Below are 21,756 nucleotides of genomic sequence, written 5' to 3'. Positions count from 1 at the left end.
GGAACCTTATCAAACGCCTTACTGTAGTCCATGTATATGACATCTACAGCGCTTCCCTCATCAATCAACTTTGTCACTTCCTCAAAGAATTCTATTAAGTTGATAAGACATGACTTTCCCTGCTCAAAACCATGCTTCCTATCACTGATAAGTCTATTTTCTTCCAAAGGGGAATAGATCCTATCCCTCAGTACCTTCTCCAGCAGCTTCCCTACCACTGACGTCAGATTCACCAGTCTATAATTACCTAGATTATCCTTGCCATGCTTCTTAAACAAGGACAACATGAACTATTCTCCAGTCTTCCGGGACCTCACTCATGTTCAAGGATGCTGCAAAGATTAAGGCCCCAGCTATTTCCCTCTCACTTCCCTCAGTAACCTGGTATAGATTCCATCCAGACTTGTGACACGTTTTAGCCCTCATAATTCCTCATTTCAGATGGTCCTACTTTCCTAATATTCTTCCAAAGCTTCATCTGTCTTCAGTCACTTAGACCTTATGCATGCTTCCCTATTCCTCTAAGCTACTCTCACAATTTCACCTGTCATCCACGGTTCCCTAATCTTGCCATTTCTATTGTTCATTTTCACAAGAACAGATCTCTCCTGAATTTTAATCAACCTCTCTTTAAAAGCCTCTCACATACCAAATGCGGATTTACCTTCAAACAGTTGCTCCCAATCCACATTCCCCAGCTCCTGCCGAATTTTGCTACAGTTGGCCTTCCCCCAGTTTAGCACTCTTTCTTTAAGACCCCTCTCGACTTTGTCTATGAGTATTCTAAAATATACAGAATTGTGATCACTATTCCCAAAGTAATCCCCTACTGAAACTTCAACTACCTGGCCGGGCTCATTCCCCAACACCAGGTCCAGTATGGCCACTTCCTGAGTCGGACTGTTTACATACTGCTCTATCAACCCTCCTGGATGCTCCTTACAAATTCTGCTTCATCTGGAGCTCTAACACTAAGTGAATCTCAGTCAATGTTAGGAAAATTAAAGTTCCCATCACCACCACCTTCTGTTGCTCCTACATCTTCCCACAATCTGGTTACATATTTCTCCATCTATCTCATGCTCACTGCTGGGAGACCTGTAGTACAGCCCCAGCATTGTTACCGTAATCTTCCTATTTCTGAGCACTGCCCGTATTGCCTCACTGCTCGTGTCCTCCATAGTGTCCTCCTTCAGCACAGCTGTCTTATCCTCTCTGAACAGTAATGCAACTCCTCCACCTCTTTTACCTCCCCCTCTATCCTGCCTTAAACATTTATATCCTGGGATATAGAATTGCCAATCTTGCCCTTTCCTCAACCAATTCTCAGTAATAGCAATAACATCATACTCCCAGGTACTCCTCCAAGCCCTAGGTTCATCTGCCTTACTCACTACACTTCCCACATTACAACAAATGCACCTTAGACTATCTCTGTCCCTAGACTACTTTAGTGTCACAAATGGGAATGAGCATTGTGCTATATCCTCATTTAACCTATGGAGGCAAGGTCAGTGATGAAGCAGCTGAAGATGGTTGGGGTGAGGACATGACATTTCTGCAAGCATTCTTCAGGGTCTTGCAACAGAGATGACTGACCTCCAAGCACTAAAATCATCTCCCTCTCTGCCAGTTATAGAATCATATAGTACAGAAGAGGCCGTTCAGCCTTTCATGTCTGTACAGCTTAAAATGCACTACTAGCAACACGAGTTCCAACTTCCAAACTCGGCCAGTAGCCTTGAATGTTACGACATTCAAGTGCTCATCCAAGTAGCTGTTGAAGGTTGTGAAGGTATCAAGTCTCTCCCTGGCAGTGCATTTCAGACATCCATCACCCTTTGGGTCATAACATTTTTCCTCTAATCCTCCTGCCTTCCATGATAAAATTATGCGCTCTTCTTCTTGATCCTTTAACGTGCTTTCTATCCACCCTGTCAACGTCCCTCAAACTCATACACATTAATCAGGTGCCCTCTCAACCTTCTCTGCTCCAGTAAAAATAATCAGAGATTATCAGCTTCTTTTCAGAGCTGAAATGATTATTCCAACTGGCAGAGAGTTTCCCTGATTCTCTGAATCAAACTCTGATAGCTCCTTTATGCCACTCATTCAACTGTGTCCTCTGTGTTAAGAACAATCACCTCATCTCTAGAATTGTTTTGTCCATTTTTGAACTAAAACTGTGCTAAGGTCAGGAGCTGTGGCACTTGTGGGACCCAAATTGGGCATCAATAAGTAGGTTACTGCTAAGAAATGCTGAATGGAGGAAGTGTTGGCAACACCTTCCTTCAAGTTCAATTACTGTCACAATATGAGAAGACCTGCAACAGAATAGAAGTGCCAAAGTAAGATGAAGGGTGTACAGAGAGATGATCAAACAGTGGAAAGAAAATCCTTGACCTTCCTTCCAAGAATCTTTCATTGCAAGTAATTTACTCCATTTGGTAGCAAGAAAACCAAAGGCGAAATGAAGTAGAAATCCTTTCAATGATCTCAATTTGACAGCTGTGTCAACGATGCTGATTGAGATAACAGTGCAGAAAATTAGAGGCAACTGAGATTCAAATTGTGAAGTGTGGTTAGGGTTGCCCAGGTAGAAAAAATGAAACAACTCTAAAGGTTTGTGCAGCATAGGAGGTCAAAGGTGGAGGGGAATGATAGTTCTTTTGCCCTGACTATTCTACCACAAGAAGTGAGAGAATTGTCCTAAGCGGGGAGCCTGAGAAGGGAGCCATTACTCTTCTCATTCCACAGATCTTGGCAAATATTTCCAGATTTTGTTGTTTAACTTTTTTTTAGAAGTTGTATCTATGCCAGTTAAGTCTAGATGCTCCTGAACAGCAAGATGTACAGTCATTCAAGAAAGCAGGAACTGAAGACTGATGCATTTGGTCATATTAGAAGTGGCAGATAACTATCTGAGTGCAGATTAATACAAAATGTGAAAACTGTCAGAGATTGTGGCCAGAAGAAGCAAAAAGCAAAGTGTGGATATGACCAACGACTAACTCCAACGCACATAAGAAAAATTTAACTCGTTGAAATGGAACCCACTGCAGACATTCACGTGCAGAGATTGCCATCACAGTGTTTGTACCGGTGATGAAGATAATAAGATAGCGGTATTTTCCTGCAAGAGCCATTTTAAGAAAAATATATTTTGAAGAGCAGAGGAGTGTTGTTGACTGAACCAAATAACAAAAAGCAAACTTCAGATTTCCAATAGTGATTACTTCAATGTTTGTCTTCAACAAATATAGAGAAAAAACAACTGCACAGAATTTCAGGTTGCAATAATATGACTGTTCACTTGGATGACAAATGGTCCAATGCAGAAAAAAATTCTTTTCCATCCAATTCCCTATTAGTGAAAACACAAACTCTTGGGGGGGGGTTTGCAAATTATTTCAACAGGCCTTTCCAGGTACATGAGTCCAGTTTTCTCAGTGACACCTTCAGCAAAGTTTGAATCATTTTCTGTCCACTAAGTCAAGGGCCCAATATCATGATTACAAATAACATCACTAGTTCAACAGTAACCAGGAATTGGACCTCAATGTTCCCAATCTGCATGACTATTCACTTTTTTAATCAAGGGAATACTCCAGCTAGGTTGTACATTAGTCTCATGTGCTTATAGCCAAGTTTCTTGCACAAATCAAACCCAAGGTCCTCTCAGAAAACAAGTGGCAAAAGTTGCAAACAACGATATTGTGAGTAGCTGCCAATTAACATGAGCAATTGTCATATTCTGATGTTTGTAGTGACACTTGTGCTCTAAGTGTTGTTAAACTCACATTTAGAAATCACACCTGACAAGATGAGTTTTTGAGAGAGAGAGAGAGAAGGAAGTACAACATGCAGCAAATGTATTAAAAGGAAGATGAAAATGGACACCAAGAAGAATGTAGAAAAATTAACTGAAGTGACCACAGCTGATGAGGTTGACTTTGCAGGCAGAACTGAGACAAGCTAGTTCAGGAAGAGAATTGCAAAATGCAGGACAATGATGACTCATTCAAACAGTGAAGGGATGCATACTGAGCTGGAGGATAGGAGATGGATGCAAAATTATGGTGTGGAAAGTTGATGATAAAGAATTCAAAAAGAATCGGTGCATCAATGGAGACTACTTCATAATGATAATGGTACTTAACATGGGATGGCAATTTAAGTAAACAAGCTTTTAAAAACAGAGTTGTATTGAAATCATTGCGCTCTCAGATTGGTTTAAAATGGGGGTGCAAGGGAAACTCTAAGTGCAAAAAGTAAAAACCAACAAAGGTGACTGCTGACTAATGTCTTTGAGGAATATCACTTGGAAGTTTTTACCCTAAACAATTGAGGTCACTGCTGGGTTATGCTGAAAACACTGAATTAACTTGAACTGTTGAGGCAGGATTACTTCTAAAGATTCGCAATGTCTGAAAAGAATTTCATTCAAAGCAAGCATACACAATACTAAAATAGTAAATTTGATAGCAGGTTATTACTTGATTCTTGTGACTGTACTTTGTTCATAAACTATACAATGACAAGCCTGAATTTTGGGCTGTTCCCAGTAACTTAAGCACTGTATCTGAAAACAAAATACATTGAGTCAGATCTTTGACCCGATGTTCCAACACTCTTCTGCATGCGCCTTTATAGGGCCTGTGCAGGATCCAACTTGCTCCTGTCAAACTTTGCTCAAGGAAAATGGTGGTGATCCCAATTTTGCAGCACCACCATTGGAAGCAGAGCACTAAGCTTGAAATTAGTTCAGTATCTCAAGTCTGATCTTAGTCATCATACTTATAGACAGTAAAATTTATGTAAGCAGAAAATACCACATTTGCATTACAAGAGTTATTCAATTTACATACTTAAGTCCCGCGCTTTCCTGAACAGCTTTTGATCAAGTCTTTTGCCACAACTGCACTGGACACGTGTAAACAGGCTAAACAATAATGACAGCCTCATCTTATCACTAGAGGGCGCCTGAGATAAAGAAAGACTTACAATCATGATCTGCTCTTCTTTGTCTCCACTCTCCTTGATAATAATTCGCTCAATCTCCTGGTTAAGGCCCTCAACACTGTTACGGAATCGGGAAACGGTCGACTTTGAAATAGGAATTGCCACAGGAATCAAAACAGTCTTTGGAATGGGTGCCTAGGACATAAAAAAAACACAAAATACTGCATCAAAACTGAGGACACCAAAGCTGGAAATTAATGCAAGTCGCTTCAAAATTTGCAATAAATTCAGTTCTATAAACAGAGGATAGAAGGTGCAATACCTCATTCATTGATGATCTACCTGTCAGTACTGAGAGCTTCAAATTGCCACCCAAAGAAAATCTGGCTGAGGGGACCACATCAGGAGCAACTTAGATTTGTTTAGGGAAAAGCATGCAACCATTTATATTATACTGTTGCAACAAGGCCAAGACACCTCCACATTGTTTTGAGATGAGTCTTGGAAGGCAAATTGATAGCCCAGTCAGTGATCCAAAAACTTCTGATGAGACCTAATCCCACTGAGCCATCGTCACTATGATCACTGACACAGACTCATTTATATTTACATGCAAAGGAAGCCATTTGGGCAATTGTGTTCACACCGGTCAACAAGGATCTAATGACACTAACCAAGGTCAAAGATCACACGGGAGAAAGCAAGGACTACAGATGCTTAAGATCAGAGTAGGGAGTGTGGTGCTGAAAAAGCACAGTAGGTCAGGTAGCATCCGAGGAGTAGGAGAATCGACATTTTGGGCATAAGCCCTTTATCAAGAAATCATATGGCACCAGGTTATAATCCAACAGCTTTATTTAAAACCACTAGTTTTCAAAGACATGCTCCTTCATTAGGTATTAGTGAGAGGAAGACCTTAGACACAGAATTTAGAAGGAAAAGATCAACAAGTCACGAGAAACGAATTAAGCACATCTAAGACATGCTCCTTCATTAGGTATTAGTGAGAGGAAGACCTTAGACACAGAATTTAGAAGGAAAAGATCAACAAGTCACGAGAAACGAATTAAGCACATCTAAAATGGCTGTTAAATCTTTAATCAGTTAAAATAGAGGTGCAGGTTTCGATTGATTAATATGTAAATCCCAGAATTTCCTTCAAGTCACTGCTGTGAGACAACTTAAGGTCTTATCGATATAAAGGAGATGACACCTCCAGTCAGACAATGTATTTTAGGGGTGAGGTAGATAGTCAACTTATCTAATCACACCCTTCAACCAGACGAGATTGAAGTCCTCCGCCGAGGGCTCTACCTAATTTCCAGCTTCCAGGGCTATGGGCCAAAAGCTACGGCAATGCAGGTGAATAGGTAAATACGGTTCAAATGTTAGGAGAGATTCTGATTGAATTATCAGGCAGTGAATTCCAAGCTTTCATAATCTTATGAGTGAAAATCAATTCTTAACTCTCTTCTTACCTTAAATCCATGCCTCCTGGGTATTAATCCCTCTACTATTGGAAGAAGTACTTTCCTATACAACTTGCCTCGGTCCCTTAACCTTTTAAGAGATCTGCTCTTGATCTTCATGACTCCAAAGAAAACAATCCTTGACTTTCCTGATTTTGACTATTCCCAAGTATAGAGATTACACAACCATTATTAATACCTCCATAGTCTCACACCTCCCATCGTCAAGCAATGTATGCTCCACAGTTGATTATCCTGTGCATTTCAAGCTACTGAAGAACTTTTGAGCTGTCTAGAATTATTGTCTCAATTCCCCAATATCTCCCCTTGATGTTGGCCTTTTTTTTAAAAGTCATCTCTTTTAGTCCTTTGTATTTTATGCAAAATGCCCTGGCATACTTATTTACATCAACTGAAATGGAATTAACATCCACAGGAGGGTTAATGACACCCAGTTCTACCTCTAACAATGCATCACTGTTTCTCAGCTGGCAATCTGTCCAGCAGGTCTTGGATGATCCAACTGCATTGGGAAACTTGAGGCCACTGTCATTGGGTCCAGTCACAAACTCTGACTTTATCTACCTCCCTGGTTACTGGGCAGAATCTGACTTTACCCAGTTGCTGAGCCCTGTTTTACTATATGCTTCTGACTTTCAGGCTATTCAAATCAGAAGGACAACTGATTTCAGTCTCTAATCCTCCAACCCTGATACACACCAGACCAATACTGGTTGGACCATCAACAAACTAATTCAACTGAAACTCTACTTCTCATATCCAACCCCATCCACTCTCTTGACTCTCAAATCTCTCTTTGCCAAACCACAATTTCAGACCAGGTTTCTGGAACTCACCACGTGACATGTTCTACATTAAAAGACTGCATAAAGTTGTTTTATAGGTTCCATTCGCTCTTGATAGTCATTTTTCAGAGTCTGTTAAGGTACAAGTGCAAGACCACTATCAAAAGTTAGTGTATTGCAATTTTAGGATTTTAGTTATTGAACTAGTAATTCATCCGCTGTCTCTCTAAGGCTCTGGGTACACAAGCTGAATTTTCATCTGAAAGTTTTAAATTCAAAAAATGTAATTCACAATAAAAAATTAAAACTAGGCTTTGTAATGGTGACCACAAGACCAATGGGTTGCTGCTGTCAAGGCCCATTTGATCCATTAATGTTCTTCAGGGAAGGAAATCTATCACCCTCACCCAACTTGGTCTGACAGACTCTAGACATTGTGGATGATGTTTAACTGTTCTGCAAGCCAGTTGACAAAAACCATTACAGAGAAGTTAAAAATGTATTAAAGTGAATGGTTCACTTGGGTTTAACCTTAGCTCCAAAAATGATAAATGGCACACCCTGCTCAGAAAACTGCAAAGTTCTCTTAATAAAATCTGAAAGATTGTAATGAAATTAGAGTTGATAAAATGTGGAACTGGAAAAAACACAGCAGGTCAAGCAGCATCAGAAGAGCAGGAGAGTTGACATTTCAGGCAGAATCCTTCATCAGGACCGGGGAGAGGGAAGAGGGCTGAAAAATAAATAGAGGGAGGGTGTGGGGCTGGGAGAAAGGTAGGTGGGATGGTGATAGGTGGATGCAGGTAGAAGTTGAATGGGATTGGTCAGTGGGAAGGGTGGACCAGATAGGTAGGAAGGAAGATGGAGGAGAAAGTGAGCACTGCAGATGCTGGAGATCAGAATCGAAAGGTGTGTTGCTGGAAAAGCACAGCAGGTCATGCAGCATCTGAGGAGCAGGAGAATCAGCATTTCGGGCACAAGCCCTTCATCAGGACTTTGGGGGGGGGGGGGGGGGGGGGAGGGATTTGAGGGTAGAGGTGTGGGAGATAGAAAAGATAAAGTTGATGGCATCGTTGGTCACAGAGGAGGGGAAATTACAGTCCTTGAAGTAGATGGTCATCTGGGATGTCCTGGAGTGAAATAACTCCCCCCCGAAAGCTAATACGGCGATGTGGAGGAATTGGGAGTATGGTATCACATTTTTGCAGGAGGAGGGAGTGGGAGGAGATGTAGTCAAGGTAGCTGTCAGAATTGGTTGGCTTGAAATAGATATCACTGACAAGGTGGTTGCTGGAGATGGGGATGGAGAGGTCCAGGAAGAGGAGGGAGGTGTCAGAGATGGCCGAGGTGAATTTGATGTTAGGGTGGAAGGTGTGGGTGAAGTTGATGAACCACTTGCACCCCTCATGGGAACACAAGGCAGCACTGATAACGTCTTTAAAATAGTGGATGAAAAGGTGGGGGGTGGTGCCGATGTAGCTGTGGGAGATGTACTGTTCCACGCATTCTATGAAGAGGCAGGCACAGCTCAGACCCATGAGGGTACCCATTGCTGCCCCTTTGGTTTTTAAGAAGTAAAAGATTTCAAAGGAAAAGTTGTTAAGGGTGAGGAGCAGTTCTGCCAAGCAAATGAGTGTGTCAGTGGAGGGGGACTGGTTGGGTCTGCGGGAGAGGAAGAGGAGGATCCCCTGTAATCAGCGATGCCCTCAACTGCATCTCTTCCATCTCCCACGCCTCTGCCTCAAATTCCTCCCCAACCACAATAAGGACAGAGACCCTCTGGTCCTCACTTTCCCCCCAACCAATCTCCAAATCCAATGCATCGTCCTCTGCCATTTTCTCCACCTGCAGCTTGACCCCAGCAAAAAATACATTTCCTTTCCCAGCCCTAACTACTTTCTGTAGGACCTGTTCCCTCTGTGACTTCCTTGTTAGGTCTGCATTCTTCACCGAGATTCCTCCACACCTAACACCTTTCCTTACAGCTGCAGGAGTTGCAACACCTGCCATCGCACCTCCCCTTTTACCTCCATCCAAGGCCCCAAAGAATCATTCCAAGTCTGGCAGACATTTAACTGCATTTCCTCTAACCAAATTTGTTGTAACAATTTTTCCTGATGTGGTCTTCCCTACATCGGAGAGACAGAGTGCTAACATGGGGATCAGTTCAGAGAACGTCTGTGGTCTGCACGCTCCAATCAACCCCACCTTCCGGCTGCCAGCCATTTCAACTACCCCCTCCTCTGTCATGTCCATCCTGGGCTGCCTCCATCAAAACAATGACACGCGTAAACTGGAGAAAGAACGCCTCATTTTCCATCTCGGGAGCTTACAACCTTATGGCCTCAGCATAGAATTCACCAGCTTCCCAATCTTCCCACCCCTCACCTCATCCCAAGTCCAGCCCTCCCTCTCCATCCTGAACCCTTGACCTAACAATCTTCCTTCCCACTTATCCGCTCCACCCTTCCCACTGACCAACGCTATTCACCTCATTTCTGCATCCCACCTACCATTCCTCCATTCCCACCCTCCATCCCTCTATTTATTTCATAGCCCCCTTACCCCACCCCAAACCAGAGGAAGGGTTCTGTCCGAAACGTTGACTCTCCTGATCTTCTGATGCTGCTTGACCTGCTATGATTTTTCCAGTTCCACGTTTTATTGACTCTGACTTTCCAGCATCTGCAGTCCTCACTATCGCCAAGTTGTAGTAAAATGAGTAGCATAGTAAGTCTAAGTAACCAATTGAAAGAATCATATTCTCAGAAACATACTTCACATCCAGTGTAACAGACTCCTCCCACATTATCCCTCAGTATTTTTCACTCCAACAGCAGAGCAGATCTGCTAGAGGTCACTGTACAGTGCTTTCTATTAGGGAAGGAGCTGTTCTGGGAATTATCAGTACTCACTACTGATCCACAAAGCCTGGTGGCACCCAGTCAGAAAAGAGCAACGAGGTCTCATGCCTCACATCTTCTCATAAGCTGATTAATCAGTACGCCCTATTCAATATCGCTTGGAAGAAACACCTGCAAGACCATACAATATGAGACCTCAATGCTCATCTTCAACAGTGGCTCAGAGAGAACTAATTAAGCTGTGATAGCATATCTGTCACAAATGACCAATGGCAGTCAACAACGATGATAAATCTCTTGTTAACCATATCCTCACAAATCTATTTCTGGTGTCAGTCCAGTTGTTGCAGATAAATTCATAGAGTCCCACAGTAGGAAGACAGGCCCCCAAACTGGTCCATGCCAACCAAAATGTCCATCAACGCTAACTTGATTTCCCTGCAGAGTAGGAGTGACCAGAGTCCTTGTGAAGACCAAGTCCCACCTTCAAATGTTATACAGCATCAAGTGCATAATGTGGCACCACCACATTTGTCACAGTATCCCACATGCAAACATCTTGAGCCACTCCAATGTCTTGCCCTTCATAAAGTCACACATGCGGTTTTTTTAAACTGAACTCCTCAGATACCGAAGCAGTCAATGTCCACTTGCAGCCAGATTTGCAGACAACATTCAAGCTTGGGCGAAGTGATAAGTAACATTTGTGTCACAAGAGTGCCCGTCAGTGACAACCTTCCAGCAGTAGAGAATCTAACCATCTCCCTTTGACAATCAACATCATCATCATCACTTAGTAATCAACATAATTACCGTGGTTCAGACCACTGATCATGAAAATAACTTGAGCAGCCATACAAATGTTGTGGCTTCAAGAGCAGCTTCGAATTTTGTGGCAAGTGTTCCCAAAGCCTGTCCATCTACAAAGCACAAGTAGAGATATAATACTCTCCACTTGCCTGGATAAGTATAGTTCCAACATTATCAAGAAGAAATAGTCACTTGATTAGCAGTGTATCCAAAAACTTAAATATCAATTCTTTCCACCAATGGCACACAGTGGTAGCAGCCTGCCTGCTGCCAAGCCTCCCTCAACAATACCTTATGAACACACGACATCTACTGCCTAGGTGAACAAATGCATCAGACACTCGCAAACACTAATACCTACAAGTTCCTTACCATCCACACACCATTCCTTCACAATTGCTGGGTTAAAAACCTGGACATTTGAAAACCTAAGATACCTTCTTAACAATAGCACTGTATTTGAGACTACATCAGATGGACTGCAGCAGATGAAAAAGCAGTTCACAGCAGCTTCTCAAGGGTAATTACCACTAACAACAAATGGTAGCCTTCTGAGTAGTACTCAAGGCACATGAAAAGGTTTAAATATAGAATAAAGATGCTTTAAAAAATACAAATGTAATCCAGGGCAGAGGCATACTTCTCAGCATTAATACTTAATGTTGTTAAACCATGTGTAATCCTATTCAAGTCTCTAAAAATCAATTATGTACATCGGAACAAGTATCGATCTCTTACCTCTTCAATCATGGGATAACCTTGAATCAGCTCTACAATAGAGCCACTGGATGAGTTTCAAACTTCAGCTACTCTTTCCTAGAACTAATAATAACTGAAAATACTAATTATAGCCAGGGTAGTTAGCAGGGTTGCTTCAACTGGTCTAAGTTTTCTGAAAAAAATTCATCTGACCTTCTTGCTCCTCATTGTTAATCAAAGCTACTAAAGAAAACTACAGACTGCAGTATGACTGAACTGCAACACCTGCATGACAAATACACTCTCTGTCCGGTCTGCCTCAAAACAATGAATATCTGAGTGAGTACTTAAAACAATAACTGCAACTATGGAACTCTACCTCAGCAGGGATTGATCCTTTCAGTAAAGGTAAATGCAGGAAAGAGGGATAAAATTTGACTTAGTAAATTGTTAGGACATGGCTACCATTGGTAGATCTCACTGACTATCCATCTCAAATTGTGCTTACCCTTCTTTTTTGTGCAATTCATCTCCTCCTGAAAATGTGCCCACATTTTAAAATGGAATATGTTCCCAGAGTCTGGATCAGAAACAAAGCATGAACAACAATACATTTCCAAGTCAGTGTGCAATGTGGCCCGTGGCCCAACATTTCAACTCTCCCTCCCACTCTGCCGAGGACATGCAGGTCCTGGGCCTCCTCCACCGCTGCTCCCTCACCACCCGACACCTGGAGGAAGGCCTCATCTTCTGCCTTGGAACACTTCAACCCCAGGGCATTAATGGGGACTTCACCAGTTTTCTCATTTCCCCTTCCCCCACCTTACCCCAGTTCCAACCTTCCAGCTCAGCACCTGTCCCACCTCCCAATCTCCCTTCCCACCTATCCGCTCATCCTCCCCTCTGACCTATCACCTCCATCCCCACCGCATTAACCTACTATATTCTTTGCTACCTTCTCCCCAGCCTCATCCCTACCCTCCCATTTATCTCTCCACCCTGGAGGCTTCCTGCCTCTATTCCTGCTGAAGGGCTTTTGCCTGAAACATCAATTTTCCTGCTCCTCGGATGCTACCATGACCTACTGTGCTTTTCCAGCAACACTCAGATCTAAACTCTGGTTTCCAGCATCTGCAGTCCTCACTTTTGCCTAATGTGTAGGTAATACCATTTCATTGCACTTCAGCTTCTCTTTGATGAGGCTTGTGACTTTGGGAACTACTGAGAAGCTCATGGCAGACTGCTGTAGTACATCTCCTAGATAGTACACACAGTAGTCACTGTACTATGGTGGTGGACGCTCAGGATGGTGGATGTGGTTCGCAGCAAGTGGGGAATACTTCTAACATGCTTTGCAAGTTTAATATAGGCACTGAAAAGTCAGGTGAATCACTTGTTGTGGAATCAGCAGCCTCTGTCCTGTTCCAAATGGGCAATGAGTGATTGCTCGAAACAAAGTTTCTGGCCACTGGTGATCACCAGGATGTTGGAGGGATTTGGTCATAGTCATAAGAATAAATTTCATGGGATGGTGGTTATATCTTCCTCTTGCTGATGACTGTTATCGCAGACTTGTGGAACAAACCTTCCTTATCAATTATTCACCCGAGCCCCCCACCTAGGTTTTGTTGCATACAGCCATGAATGTTTTTCATTTTTTGAGGAATTAGAATGGATGCTATTCATTTTTAATCAGAGAACAGTTCCACATTAAGATGAAAGGAGTGATGTTGAGTTGCTGAAATGTTTGAGCCTTTAATGTTGGCTTGATGAACTCCTGGAGTGATGTACAGAATTCTGATGATAAGCCCTCAACAATGCATTTTTTTAAAAAACTCAGTTGTGCAAACTCAACTCTCAGATCTCAAATAAGTGGAGTGGTTCTTCTATATGCAGGATGAGGTTATTTGTGAAATCACATTTTCAGTATAAAGGAAAGATAGCATTCCTTGTGCAGCCTTTCCTCCCGTCCCCAAATCTATGTTAGCTGAAATAAATCACTTTAGCTTCTGAACCTTTTCAAAATATTCAGTTTTGATATGATAAGGCACAATAATCCATATCTGACAAGACCAAAAATAAACATTGTCATGAAATCAAAGGGAAGTCCAGTAATTTATCAATAGTCACTTCATCGTTGGAAAGACTGATGATCAAAATCATCTAAGCAATCACTATACGATAGAATCCTTACTGCAGAGTTAATAGTTGTAATGGCTGTACGAGTTATCTGAAATTGATTCCCAGACAAGCATAAGATTGTATACATTTAGGAAGGGAAAATGCTATTGAACATTAACTACAATTTTTAGCTGTATTTATCCAAAGTGAGCAATTTCCGTCGTCTGGGCCATCTGCCATTTTAGGCAGGCAACCAATTCTGGACCTTGACCAAAGTTGTCATGAATTGCCATTACTGGCAGTAGATAGTTCTTCTTTACCCTTTTATATGTGAGTCAAGTCCTTTGATCAGCACCACCACTCAACTGAGAGCACTGCTTACCCGAGATCAGATCACAGACACAAGAATCTATGCAAATTACATGGCACCTCGGTTATTTGGAACTTCAATACACGAGGAATCACTAGACTGAAAAGTACGAATTTCTATTGTGGCATCATGGCATAGGGCCTCCACTGTACCAGCCTGCAACTGTTCTCCCCTAATGCTGCGCATTTCTAATATTTGATGTTTTTATTTCTAGACACAGAAATAGCTCCCTGTATGTTTCAGTAAGTGTGGAACAGCAGACATAAATTTGCACTTTCAATTCCATGCTGAATTGTTGATCTCACACAATGTGACATCAGTTAATGTACTTCGTAAATGCAGAGTGCCTTGTTTCTTTTCTGATCAAAGTAAGTGGCATGTAACAGAGTACTACAAATTGTGGGAGGGGTGGAGAGAGAAGAGCATGAGGAGAGAAGATTAAATAAAATATAATTGCGTAATATTACTTTAGTAGAAAATGCAGAAATTGGTTCATTTGAAAATCTTGAAAAATATAACAACATCTAGGAATACTGACTGACATCTGCACGTTCTAAAACCACTAAACATTAAACAGATGTATTTGTAATTTATTTGATAAGAACTGTTTGAATAGATCCAAACAGTCATGTAGGACCTTGTGTTCAAAACACTCTGCTACAGAAAATTCACTGTTACTACCGCTATTCCCTCTCCATAAGAATGTTTAATTTTATCAGCTAAAAATATGTATCAGATTGAGGAGATCCATATGATTTAGTAACCAATGTGCTAACAAACAGACCAATTGTGCACAGTAAACAATTTCAATCCAATTCTGTAAATAGCAATCTACCATCCCTGCTTGTAGAACAATTAATCTATGCATTTTTAAAAATTAAAATCCAATCCAGCCCTCAATATTTTAAAATATGACAAGGAACTTTAAACATGACAGGTCAAACAATTTAGTGTTATCAGTAGCCTTTTGAAATACATCTGAATCAGTTACATATTATCAAATTCATTTACAACAGCATAGTCCTCTTTGAATCAAGGCTCTCTTTCGACCACTCTTTTTCTCGTAAGGGATTGCTTCGAAGGAAAGCATGCTCTCATCGTTTCTTTATCTCCCCCAGCTCATACAGAGTCCCTCACCTCCTGCATTAACCTGCTCGCAGCCATTGCGAATGATAAATTTCACAGCCTTGTAACGAGTCGACAATGTGAACATCCGCACATTCCAAGGATGTAAATAGCCTGACTGGCGCACCTCTCTTCTGCAGCACGGAGTCCTCTCATCAATAAACCTTCATTTGCATTTCAATGACGCTCCCAAGTTTGCGTAGCTTTAACAGAAAATGCGCCCTGCATCTCAAATGACCCTTTCTATTATTTGCTGTTATACTTCACTAGTTCCGTACAAAGTGCCATGTGCCTCGAGGAGCCTCCTAGACTGCAGACAGCATGAACTCTCCCACTCCGTTCTGACCAGGAACACCAACCCCCCCACACGTCTATCATAAACACCGGAGGCGGCGGTACAATAAAGCTATTTCATCCACAGCTAATACACGCACTGCGGGAATGAGGACTGCTGGGGAAAGAGGCAACATTTTGGGGGAAAAAAAATCTTTCATTGGTTGAGAGCCGAATAGCATCTCCCTTCATAAAGATTTCGATCAATCACAGCCCATCAAAATTATTCTCACAGCAGTCAGCTTCATTTCAACTCCTGGATTAATGTAAAAGAGCATTTCTGTATTTCAAATTGGGCAGCTGCTGCGGACCAGATCTGCCAAAATATGTCCACTTCGATAGCTGTACAAAATCACGAAGAAATCTCAGAAAAACAAAAAATATTCAGCACTGAAAATTTCTTGTTCCCGATCTCAAACAACGGAATTCTCGCTTGAGTTTCTAACTTGGGTGCGGATTGCAATTATGGAATGTCTCCTTTAAAAGCTAAAGAACACAGTTAAAGATATCCAACCATTGAGAGTGCATATATTTTAGTTGAACGCATAATTAATGCTACCTAATTGTTCTGCAAACCCAATTTAACCATACAAAGCTCAAAGTGGGCATTAAGTACATGGCTGGTGGCTCCTTTCCCTCCCTAACTCTGGACCAGAAGTCATGGTTCAAACACCCCCCCACCCCCACCCCACTATGGAAATTTGTCAGGATATGCATAAAAAGGTTTATTAATATTTCAGCTGTAGTCATATAGTCAGACATGTACAGCACAGAAATAGACCTTTCTATCCAACTCGTCCAAACCAACCAGATATCCTAAATTAATCTAGTCCCATTTGCCAGCACTTGGCCCATCTCGCTCTAAATCCTGCCTATTCATATAACCATCCAGATGCCTTTTAAATATTGTAATTGTATCAGCCTCCACCTTATCCTCTGGCAGCTCATTCCATACACAAACCACCCTCTGCATGAAAATGTTGTCCCTTAGGTCCCTTTTAAATCTTCCCCCCTCACCTTAAACCTATGCCCTCTAGTTCTGGACCTCCCCACTCCAGAAAAATGACCTTGTCTATTTACCATATCAATGCCTCTCATGTCTTTATAAGGTGACCCCTCAGTCACCGACATCCCAGAGAAAACAGCTCCAGCCCATTCAGCTTCTCCCTATATCTCCAACTTTCTAACTCTGGCAACACCTTTGTAAATCTTTTCAGAACTCTTTCAAGTCTCATAACATCCTTTCAATAGGAGGGAGACCACAACTACACACAATATTCCAGAAGTTCATAGCTGCAGCTCCAAAACTTGTATACCTGTAATCAGTTATATCTTCTGTATTCTTTGATGTGCAGAAGGTTATCTCCTCTTGGTCGCATTCTTGGACCAGAGAATATCACAAGAATTTCAAACTCTACCGGTCAGCAAAATATGAGATAATCTGCAAAATTACTGCAGGAACAAAGTATAGTTTGGAGTGGAAGGGATGTAAAGACAAAGAAGTGTACCCAGCTGGACTTGGTCCATCAACTTATAGACTCAGACTCAGTTATACAGCACGGAAACAGAAATTTCAGTCCAACTCATCCACGCCAACTAGATAACTGCAACTGAAATAGTCCCATTTTCCTTTTAAATGTTATAATTATACCCGCCTTCACCGCGTTCTCTGGCAGCTTGTTACATATACACAGTCATAAATTGGCATCTATTATTCTTAGGCTATGCCCTCTGGTCCTAGATTCTTTTATTGCAGGAAAACAAAGTGTGTCATAGCATCACAGGAAAAAGATCTTGCTATTCATGCTGTCCATGCCCCTCATGATTTTATAAACCTCTATAAGGTCACCCCTCAACCTCCGATGCTCTGCACATATATTGTTGCCCCTACTGGCAAAGATATGAACCAGAAGCTTCACAATTCATCAAAAAACGTAATCAAATTAGGTGAGCATCACTTAAATGAGAAGTGCATGTATCATATAGGTGATGCCTGACAGCACCTCAACCAGGACCTTCCCAAAACATGCAACTGCTACCATCTAGAAACACAAGGATAATAGATTCATGGGAACACCAACACATGCATGTTCCCTCCACACTGATATATATTTCTGAGTCAAAATTCTGTGTTTCTTCACCATTGCTTGGTTAAAATCCTGGAACCCCTTTCCAACAGCATTGGGGTATCCCGACAGCTCAAAGATGGCAGCTAACCATCATCTTGAGGAAATTCGGGATGCACAGTAAATGTTTAACTGGACAGTGACTTTCGGGGGGAGGTACGCATATCATGATTCAGGATCATTATTGATGTAAGGAGCAAAGGTCCAGGAATCATACTGTATAACTAATCATTTAGTTGTGCCACAGGTAAACATGTCTTAAGAAAATCAAACTGAGCACAAACCATTCTTTCTTGAGGAACATAACATTATCATCCCACGGGAAGGCAGAGAAGCACTTGAGCAGATGCAAAATGATTAACTAGAATAGCACCCAAAATTCAAGGATATTTGTCATTTTCTCTTGGAGAAGAAAGGCTGAAATGTGACCAAGCAGAAGCCTTAAAATTATGGAAGATTTTAAATACAGAATGTCTCCTTTTCTGGAGTAAAGAACACTGAGGTCATTAACATAAGTTCACCACAAGAAATCCAAGAGACAATTCTGAAAAAATATTTTTGTGAAAATTTGGAACTCATTGCCATTGGAAGTGGTGGAAGAGAATAGTAGATTTGAATTTTAAGGCAGGCGATACAAGCATTTGAGGAAAAAGGGATCAATGAAGAATTGAATTGAATTGAATTTATTGTCACATGTACCAAAGCAGTGAAAAGCTTTGTCTTGCGAGCAATACAGGCAGATCACATAGTTAAGTCGCATAGATAGTAAATAATAGGTAAGTAGCAGCAAAAGCAAAAACACAGGTACAGGCGAATGTTAAGAGTTTGTGAATCCATTCAGTATTCTAGTAGAGTAGAAACTGTTGCGAAACCGGCTGATGTGTGTGTTCAGGCTTCTGTACCTTCTCCCCGATGGTAGAGATTGTAGAAAAACATTGACAAGGTTGGATTGATCTTTAAGAATGCTGGTGGCCTTTCCTTGACAGCATGCCTGGTGGATGGATTCTATCGATTGGAGGTTGGCATTTGTGATTGTCCAGGCCGAGTTCACCACTCTCTGTAACAGTCTCTGAATTTGAATGGTACAGCTGCCATACCAGGTAGTGATATATTCAGACAGAATGTTCTTGATGACGCACCTATAAACATTGGCAAGGGTATTCGCTGACATGCCAAATTTCCTCAGCTGCCTGAGGAAGAAGAGACGTTGGGCCTTTGTAACCAGTGTGACCACATGAAGAGTCCAAAAAAGCTGGTCATGGATGACCACACCTAGGAGCTTGACATTCTCCATTCGTTCCACCTCTGTGCTGTTAATGTGTAGGGGGAGGGTCATGAGTAACATCCCTCTGAAAGTCAATAATGAGTTCCTTGGGTTTGCCAGCATTGAGAGCTAGTTTGTTCTCAGTGCACCATTTTTCCAGGTCTTCCATCTCCCGTCTGTAGTCTGTTTCATCGCCATCTGAGATTCAACCGACGATGGTGGTGTCATCAGTGAACTTGTAAATGGCATTAGTCTGGTATTTAGCATCACAGTCATGTGTACTCACAGTGTGTACAGTAGGGGGTTGAGTACACACCTCTGGGGGTCTCCAGTGTTGAATGTTAGTGATGATGAAATATTGTCCCCAATCTTCAGGAAACTAAGGATGCAGTTATCGAGAGTGGGGCTTAGTCCGAGATCACTAAGTTTTGTAATCAGTCTCGAGGGGATAATAGTGTTGAAAACTGAACTGTAGTCAACAAGTAAGATTCTTACGTAGCTGTTCTTGGTGTTAAGATGTTCTAGGGAGGAGTGAAGGGCAAGTGATATGACAAAAGATATATGTGACTAAAGTGATATGATAAAAGAAGGCTCGCATGAAATATAAAAGCCTGTACAGTCTGGGTCAAACAACCTCTTGCTATTCTAAAAATCCTATGTAACCTAAAATGATCCCGAAATGTTGACAAACTAGAAAGATGAAATTGAATTTTTAAAGATATGAGGTTTTAGGTGTTAAGCTTCAAATTTTGCTCAAGTTTTAAGATCCAGGTCTTTTAAGTTCAGCAAGAAGTTTAATGATAAAAGCATGCCAAGGGACTTCAGTCCTTGGTTCCTGCAGCCCAATATGCGCAATCTTTCATTAACAGAGGGATTCAGTTTAAGAGCTGCGAGGTTTTGCTGCAGCTCTATAAAACTCTGGTTAGACTACACTTGGAATACTGTGTCCAGTTCTGATTGCCTCATTATACGAAGGATGTGGATGCTTTAGAGTGGGTGCAGAGGAGATTTACCAGGATGCTGCCTGGATTGAAGGGCTTGTCTTATGAAGGGAGATTGAGTGGGCTAGGGCTTTTCACACTGGCGAGAAGGAACAAAAGGTGATTTGATCGGGGTGTCCAAGAAATGAGATGCATCGGTAGAGTAGATGGCCAGAGATTCTCCCCAGGGCAGAAATGGTGTCATGAGTGGTCATAATTTTAAGGTGATGGGAGGAAGATACAAGGGAGATGTCAAGAGTAGGTTCTTTACCCAGAGTGATCCATGCGTGGAATGCACTGCCAGCAGTGGTAGTAGAGTCGGAGACATTAGGGACTTAGAGTGTAGGTTTGTTCACTGAGCTGCAGGTTTGATATCCAGACGTTTCATTACCTGGCGAGGTAACATCAGTGGCGACCTCCAAGTGAAGCGAAGCTGTTGTCTCCTGCTTTCTATTTATATCTTTCTCCTGGATGGGGTTCCTGGGGTTTGTGGTGATGTCATTTCCTGTTTGGGACATTTAAGACACTGCTGGACAAGAAAATGGATGGCAGTAATTGAGGGGTGTGTAGGGTAGGTTGATTTTAGATTAAGATAAATGCTCAGCACAACATCGTGGTCAAAGGGCCTGTACAATGCTGGACTGTTCTATGTTTTAACCTGTTCAATGTCGGAACTCCAGAACACTCCTCACGTACTGCAGAGTATTATCATCAACCAGAAGACTTCAGCTCTGAGTTTCATCATGTAAGAAAAGGCTGATGGATGTGTGGAGGACAAGGAGGGAGGTCACAAAAACAAAAACAAAAAGTAATAAGAGATTGAATGTTTAGGGGAACAGATAGGCAATTCTGCCATCACAGATTTGACTCCAGGAATTGCTTTCCTCGGGTTAATAGTGTCACTGAGAAACTGAAGATCATTATGAGATGGTAGAATGAACAGCCAGCAGTCATGTGGTATATTTGTACCAATGATACGAAAGGGATGAGGTATTGCATGCAACTTTAGTAAGGCAGGAAAGAAAAAATATAACTTCAAAAAGTAACAATCTCCAGATCACTCCCACTGCTTGTGAGAACAAAAAATGGAAGGACAATGCAAATGAAGGAGTAGCTGCAAAAATGGTGGAGTATGGGATTTTGATTCCTGGGGTGCTGCAACAGATTTTGGGGAATATGTCAGCTGTACAAACTGGATGGGTTACAAATCAACAGGCGTTGGGACCAATGACATGTTGGGGAGATTCATTACTACATCCAGGAAAGCTTTAAACTTGTTGGGAGGAGTATGGGAAATTGAACATAGACTCAAATGGAAGAGAGCAAAGCTGGAAATGAAAAGCACAAATTGAATAAATACAGACAGCAGAGAAAACTAAAGCAAGAAAATAGTCAAAGGTGGTGTTCAGTGACTAACAGTATATATTTCAAAGAAAGGAGTTAAGTGAATAACACACAGATAGTTTAATTTATCTATGAATTCACAACTATAAATGAAATGTGACATAATGAAGGCAGGAACTGCTGTTCAACATTCCCAATTACAGTATTTTCAAATCAAATTGAAATAAAAACAAGAGGAGGGCAATCTCACTTCCAGGAACATACCATAAATACCTAAGGAATCAACAAAGGAATTATGGAGGCCATTGTTTCAGTAGTCCAAAAATTGTTGGGATATTTCAATTACACTATCAACTGGGACAAACTCAATATAAAAGGTAGAATGGTTAGCCATAATGTTCAAAAAGGCACGGTGGCTCAGTGGTTAACCGGGTTCGATTCCCACCTCAGGGCGACTGTCTGTGTGGATTTTGCACATTCTCC

General features: G+C 41.6%; 1 protein-coding gene across 2 annotated transcripts in view; it reads right to left on the bottom strand.

The window, feature by feature from the left end:
* fam117bb (family with sequence similarity 117 member Bb) overlaps positions 1 to 21,756 on the bottom strand; it is a 226,590-nt gene that overhangs the window by 62,578 nt on the left and 142,256 nt on the right. For both annotated transcript variants that reach the window (XM_060828106.1, XM_060828107.1), the window contains one exon: positions 5,005 to 5,157. In XM_060828106.1, coding sequence (XP_060684089.1) covers positions 5,005 to 5,157 — 153 coding nt within the window. The remainder of the gene's footprint in view (positions 1 to 5,004; positions 5,158 to 21,756) is intronic.

The sequence above is a fragment of the Hemiscyllium ocellatum genome, chromosome 7 (assembly GCF_020745735.1).
Source record: "Hemiscyllium ocellatum isolate sHemOce1 chromosome 7, sHemOce1.pat.X.cur, whole genome shotgun sequence".
Lineage (NCBI taxonomy): Eukaryota > Metazoa > Chordata > Chondrichthyes > Orectolobiformes > Hemiscylliidae > Hemiscyllium > Hemiscyllium ocellatum.
The sequence above is the reverse complement of the archived record's forward strand: the minus strand, read 5'-3'. Positions and strand labels throughout refer to the sequence as shown.